General features: G+C 37.0%; 1 protein-coding gene across 1 annotated transcript in view; it reads left to right on the top strand.

Annotated features, from left to right (window-relative positions):
- ARHGAP15 (Rho GTPase activating protein 15) overlaps positions 1-7,166 on the top strand; it is a 98,539-nt gene that overhangs the window by 28,721 nt on the left and 62,652 nt on the right. The window contains exon 2 of the mRNA XM_031554316.1: positions 6,634-6,712. Coding sequence (XP_031410176.1) covers positions 6,634-6,712 — 79 coding nt within the window. The remainder of the gene's footprint in view (positions 1-6,633; positions 6,713-7,166) is intronic.

Here is a 7,166-nt window from a genome sequence, read left to right on the forward strand (position 1 = left end):
TTGGTCTCAGTTCTTTCTTTGTAATATACAGAAATCAGTGGATAGTGCGTGACGTTCCCAAGAAACATTCATTCTATGTTTGTGTTGGCATTCAGTAATTTTAGAAGTCTACGATAGGCTTATAAATTAAAAAGCCTTGGCCCAAATTATGTGATTTTACACTGATTAAAAAAAAAAAAGAAACAACAGAATGAAGCCACTCAAGGTAGTTTGTCAAGGAAATCTATCAACCAGGGTCATCATTATTAATTAGGTAGGCTTTCCCTCACTAGTAACAACTTGGGCTTATCATTGGACCACAACGGTTTCTCTGTATATTAGTCAGAATTTATTTAGACAAAGTTCCACTGTATTACTGTGTAGCAACAGTGATTTGCTGTGGAAAGCAGCATTTTGAGAGGACAGTGGTAAGCTGAAGACAGAAAGAACAATGCTGACTCCTACCTGAATGAGCCCAGCTTGTATTTCCTCCCTCCATATACCAAGCAACAAATTGCAGGTCATGATTTGTAAATGATTTCATATTATACATAGAAATGCAGGTGAGATCATTACCTCAGTAGGTAAGAATTTGATCATGGTAAACAGGGATAAAGTTAATTTTGTGATGAAATGTGCTTAGTCTCCATGCAGTAGATGCTCCTTTACAATCAGTGGAGACAAGAGGCGTCGGCCTCTTTAGTTCAGTGTTGGACATACTGTGAGGGAGAATTCATACAAAAAGAGTGAATGTTATCACCTTGTGAGTTTTTTTTTTCTTTTGTCTTTTGTTTTTATTTTTTTTAGTTACTACTTTCTAGGAAAGAAGTAGGCAGAGTTATTTGTGTGCTGTTGCCAAAATACTGTTCTTCATCATGGCTGGTGCAGTGATATTGAGCTTAGTGTAGCTAAACTAGAGATAATTTTTAAAAAAGTAATTTGAGAGGAAAGTAAAAACTTGTGAACAATTACATAAAGAATACTTTTCCCTGAGTGTGCAAAGTGCTCCCCTGACTGTGGCATGGGTATGGGAAGAACTTCAACCAAAATGCAAGTGATGGTCTTGTTCAGGGCTTGAAAGAAGCAAGACCTTTTCATAGCATTGTGCCTACTAGAAATCATGGCTCCTCTCTGCTTTGCAGGGCTTTGGGAAAGACAGGCTCATGAGTTCAGTGGGCACAAATTTTGAGCAACACTTTTGATACTTGAGTGCCTTTACATCTCAGCCATTCTGTTATTTCAGTGCTTCCCAAGGCCAGGAGCACTTGCTATGGAGAGGTCATTCTAATGCACCCATGGCTTTTTCCCAGCTTTTCACACTAAAATGTAAATTTTTCAAGGGCTGTGTGTACTTGTGTGAATATATACACGTGCAATTTGTAATTAGTTAACTGAATATTATATATCTGTATTTTGATGTCAAGCTTTGCACTGAATATGTTTACTGCACAGAAGAAATAACATTTTTCAAGAAGGTCACAAGGTATTCCCACTTTCATCTCCTTTGTTTTCTCTTAATTTATTTTGAAATGCCATGTTTTATTCAAATAGAAGGAAATTCTACCATACACTTGGATGCCATATGTACAGTTTCATCTGCAGTTCTAAAAGGCTCTCTGATTCTAGTTGACTTCTAGAGTGCTTTCTTTTAGTAATTTTTTTTTTTGGAAGTGGAGGGGGGGGAAGATTTTAGACAAGCAGACACTAATAAATACTTCACTACCTGCTTCTGAGTTGAAATCTTTTTTTCTATATCTTTTATCATCTACATTTTGTTTTGGTTTTGTAGTCCTAAATTAAAACAAACCTTTAAATACAGTGACTTCAGAAAAATATTTGAAACCGCTAGATGAAACATTACTGTCTGCTGTGATCAGAGGAGATTTTTTTTAGTTGAAGTATTAAAATGTAGGTCCATCAGCTAATGGTGTGTAGTGCTCAACAACTCAAGTTGTTCTAGTGCACAGCTGGTTTTGTCTCATCATGGGGCAGTTAGCAAGAAAGTGATCTTCAGTAAGGTACACCAAGTGTGGTGTTTCCATATTTAAACGTTCTCAGTATCTTCTCAATTTTAGATAATAGATACAGTAACAAGGAAGAAGGAAAAGCCTAAAGTTTCTATTTTTGATTAAACCATAATTAAGACAATATCTTGTTATTATGTCACATCTAATTTTCTATAAAGAAAATGATGCAGGAGATAGCTGTAACGTCATTGTCATAAAACAGGCCCAAATCCAGTTTGAAAGCAACTGAAAGAGCAGGACATTGTCTTTGTGTTGATATGTCCTAAGATGGCTTTAGCATTACGGCACAAATGCCTCTTTTCTACAAAGAATCGGTTTGCCTTCACTGTGATGTTGCTTTGTGTACCCCAAAATCATTGACTTGTTTGTGGAGGGGTCATTTTAGCACCGGGATCCACAAGCAATGTCCGTGGACAAACTTTTCTGTCACTCCCATCTAGAGAAGGCTGTCTGTGCAGGTCACCAAGCAGAAGGCGTATGTGGTGTCATACAGTCGTGTCCCTCTGCTCTTTGCCCCTGCTTAGCTCACTGCAAAGATACAGACCAAAGTATTGAAGATATTGGCAAGCAAATGATGGAAGGAGTTCTTAGCCTGCAACTGTCCTGTATTGCTTTGTCTTCTCTGCAAACATTTCCTTTGTTCACTGTGATCTGAAATCTCCATCTTTTATACTTGAATCTTTGCAGACAGTATTTCCAGCTCCCAATAATTCTGTTTTGACCAGAATTAGAATAATTCACAAGAGAACGTAGAAATAAGAGATCAAATCAACTTAATTGTTTTTTTTTTCTTTTCTTTTTTTTTTTTTTAAGATACTCTTGAAAAAGAGCTATGAAAGATCATGGGATTTTATCTAGCCAGATGAAGGTTTAGTAGCTAAACACAGATGCTTAAGGTGTACAGATGTAATTTTCTACAAGTAGATCTTAATTTGTGGGCTCTTACAAACCTATGTGTGACTACAAAAGATCCATGTGCATTGCAACTAATCTTTATAATTAACAGAATTGAAATTATAGACAATGAATTCTAACTGTTGATGTAAGACAAATCAAAAATTTTTGCTTACTAGAAGTCTGCTGGACACATGCAAATAAAGGCATTGAAATATGTTTCTTCTCTGCTTTAGAAATAAGAATCCCAAACAATTACAGTAGATTAAAGATGGCAAATGAAGTTCTGTGTAGTTAAAATGAAGTGATGTACCCATCTGTTTCATCAGTATTTTCCTAGAACAAAAATAACCAGTTTGTCTGACCTGCTGGAGAATATGTCAACCCATTTAATGTCCTCCAGGCCTGATTGCTGAGCCACGTCCCACCAGTTGTACTTCTCTGTAGTTCAAAACACAGAGAATTCGATACCAGCCTGAATGCCCGTAGCTGAGAGGTAGAGCTGGAGGGCGAGAAGCTGTGTGCGAGATAGGCAGAGTGTTAGACTCACCACCTCCCCAGAGCCCTTAGCTTGTCTTTACCCTCCTACAACACGGCAGAAACAGCACAGAATGCAGAGCAGCCAGGAATCGCCATCCCCAAAATGTACTAGCAACGTGATAATGTTGGCAATATGAGCTATATCATCAGCTGATGTAAATCAACGTAGCTGTAAAAGAATTTATAATCCTTCCTAACAGTTGAAGATCCAGCCAACGGTTTAGAAAAGAAAACATGTAGCTTTTTTGTAAATGTTGGGAAACTAAGGAGGCTGTACAGGTGAGGAAGGAAAAACTTGATGCCAGAGAATAAAGGAGCAGTACCAGGTAGACCAGCAAGGAAAACAAACACAGCTCTTGGGGCTCAGTAATTCTTGAATCTTATGGCACTAGTTTAATGAGATCTCTTCATCTTGGAATTAAAGTACGAGGAGTTTTTTTACAGGGAACAGTATTCAATAACAAAATATTAAATGATAAACACAGATTGCTTAAAATCAGATGGGCCATTTTAAGAAAAAGCATTTTAGCTCATCATGATATGTAGCACCTTATTTAAATTAGGAGGTGTTAATTCTTAGCTTGAATAATATATTAATATAATATGTAAAGTGAATGGCATTGTTAATCACAGTCGCGCCTGGAACGACTTTGCTTCTGTGCACTGAATGTTAATTTTGCAAAACATTAATTTCAAAGATTTTGCAGCAGTGCTTTTGTAATTAAATATTAATGTCACATGTTATTGCAGTAGCATGTTTATGAAAGCCGGCAACACTTCAAGTCAACTCATTTGTTTTTATATTTATTCTTGTACATCTGCAATCCCTTCCATTTCACAATTTCAAAGTGAAGGCCATTTTGAATAGTCAATATGTGAACATTTTTCATTGTAAGCGTTTTTTAACATCCAACAGGGTAAATATTTAATGTTGTGTTTTTAGCTGGTATAATTTTTCAGAAAATTGGCTATAACTTTTAACAACTCAAAGGTACCTAAACTGTCTACGTTTTTGGCGTAAGTGATCTGAAAATAATATAGCAATAAACATGATGAAGCTGTGAAAAAATACTTAAAAAATTAGAAGCTTTTTTCTGAAAGTTTGAGGTCCAGAAGTTGTGATTTCCCAGCCAAGAGCTTCCCACTGTCATTTTATTACCTGCATGTTGTGACCATTTATCCTCTTGAATCCTTCTAGTAAGCGCGGGATTGACTTTTGAATAACTTTTTTGAGTCATGCCTTCGCAGTTGTGCAGGAGAATTCACGTCTGCAGCACATTGTTTAATGATTGCTTTTCAATATTTTAAAATAAACATTTTCTGTTTGTGCCCTAAGCCGCTGCAGGAGCGCCGGGAGGGTTTAGACATTTCTATTAGGGCCAAATTGTAAAGGGCAACCAAGTTTGTCAGCTGCTTTTATCGTAGCGCATACAGTATATACATGCCTGTATTGGTTTGCCTAGGTCTGTTTTGACCAATTTTCTATAATCTCACGATCTTGCCTGTGGCTCTTCAAACCTGTGAATTACATTAGTCTAAAAAGAAAGTCATTTCCATTTCAGCATGTTTGGCAAGAAGAAATTTGTTTGAGGTATTTTAAACTGGTCTTGCTCCCCCCATCTTCCCCTAGGACAGATCCCCACTGTACAACAAAACATTTTGGCAGAGCGAATAGTGAATTATAAAGTATGTTATTTATTCTATCAGAAAATATATGAACAATCAAGACGCATTGTTTAGTTATGGGCACATTTAATAGTTAAAAATTATATCTGCACCTGATGTTGCATGTTAACAGCTAATACCATTTGACAGTGATGAAATTAAAGGATGAAGAAGAGATACAAACTACATTTTACAAGCATGATGGGTCTCCAACAATGCCATTTAAATATTATTTGTCACTATTTAAAATGAACCTTTCCCCTTTAAGCTATGCCATTATGCTCATTTGTCCTGTCACCACTGACAGGCTCTATGACTCACACACAAAAATGGTCATTAGGTACTGCATCTTCATCTTATTTAAAAAAAATAGAAAGCATTCTGATGCCTCTAAAAGCCTGTAATTATTTTCATCCGAGGAGATAGTGTTGCTTGGAAGGTAATTTAATAACCTTTTGCATGTACCTGGGGAATGCCTCTCTGGGGAGCCAAGGTGCCGACATGCCATTCAGTCGTCAAAACATGACCTTTAATGGTTGCTTAGAGAGAAGTTAGCCTGGAACGTTGTACACAGCGCGATGCTAATTCTGCTCTCTAATGTATGCAAAATTTAGTTCTTGAGCAATGATCTTTGTAAGATGAATTAATATAGGTACTGCTCCAGGAAACAAAAGAAATTGCAGTTGTGAGAGCTTTCCCCCACCATGATCTCTTGCTACATCGTTCTGAAGGAGCGCCCAAGCTGACTGATTTTTAGGCAACAACAATAGCAGTGATGAGACCGTACCTGGCAACATGTCCCAGAATCTGTGGGTTTAATTCCTGCCTTGGGGAGGAGCACACAGTGTCTCTCACAGGGAAACCGGGACAGTGGGCTGTGTGTGGGTTCAGTAGGTCTGTCTTACGCTGTGATGGCTGCACGATAAAATAGGGTAAATATAAAGTACAAGAAAGTGAAATGACAGCTTGCAGTACAATGAATATGTGTCGTGAGTGGCTTTGAAAAATGTCTAATGCAGTTATGGGGTTAAAGCAAGAAGCGTTGTTTTTTATGCAGGAATAGCATATGCCAAGCACCTACAGGATATTGTAACCGAGGCACAGACTATGTCCTGTGACATCAAGGTCCAGAAACTCTTTATTTTGGTGCACTGCTATTAGATCCCAACCTGGTTAGAAATGCTGGGATTTCAGCTCCTACCCCTGACATGCCATCCGTCAATTTATTAGCACGCCGGTGCTGTAAGCCACTGAACAGGCTATATCAATTCGTTTAGGGTTTTTTTTCTTTTTTTTCTTCCTTTAAAATGTCTGTAATCCTCAGCTCTGCTCTCTCAACCGGTCAACATTAAAGATTTATATTGCACTTTTTTTTTTTTTCATTGCCACACCTGAATATGGATTACTTAAATGGACTGTAAATAATTCATATCTGGGAATAAGTTTCCATTACTGACCAATGTTGTAATTTAATATACTCTATTATGGGTTATACAATTTTAGATTGTTTTCTGTGTGCATTCGGCAGTCGGGCAGACAACAGTTTAAGTAAAAAGGGCAAGATGTTTGTTCAGCTTATTTCCATGTTCAGTGCTGAGCTGGAGCAAGTAAAATGCCAGTTTTAACAGCATTCTGTGTAGCTGTTCATGGAAATAAAAAATCTTAACCTGAATCAGCATAAAGAAAACTGAATGAGTAAAAGGAGAGGGGGGTGTATTAATCTCGATTTATATTCACTGAGCAGATGTCAGGTTTTAATGTAAAATACAAACATATTTTTCAGTAACACAAAATGTATCCCCCTCTCAATATGTGTGCTGGTTTTTTTTTTCCTCCCTTACCCAGTACTATTGCTCGTCACTTGTGGTGCTTGATAATTCTGTCAATAGTACCTATAATAGAAGAAAGCATATTTAGCAAGAACTTTTTGAACAAGGTTATGAACTACAAATAGAAATGCTCCAAAATGTTTAAGTGCATCATATTTTTAAAAAACTGTCCGTGTTCAAGTGTTTACACTTAAAAGAGATTTAAACAATTTAAGTTGACTATAGTAAAAGT

The sequence above is a fragment of the Meleagris gallopavo genome, chromosome 7, assembly GCF_000146605.3.
Source record: "Meleagris gallopavo isolate NT-WF06-2002-E0010 breed Aviagen turkey brand Nicholas breeding stock chromosome 7, Turkey_5.1, whole genome shotgun sequence".
Taxonomy (NCBI): domain Eukaryota; kingdom Metazoa; phylum Chordata; class Aves; order Galliformes; family Phasianidae; genus Meleagris; species Meleagris gallopavo.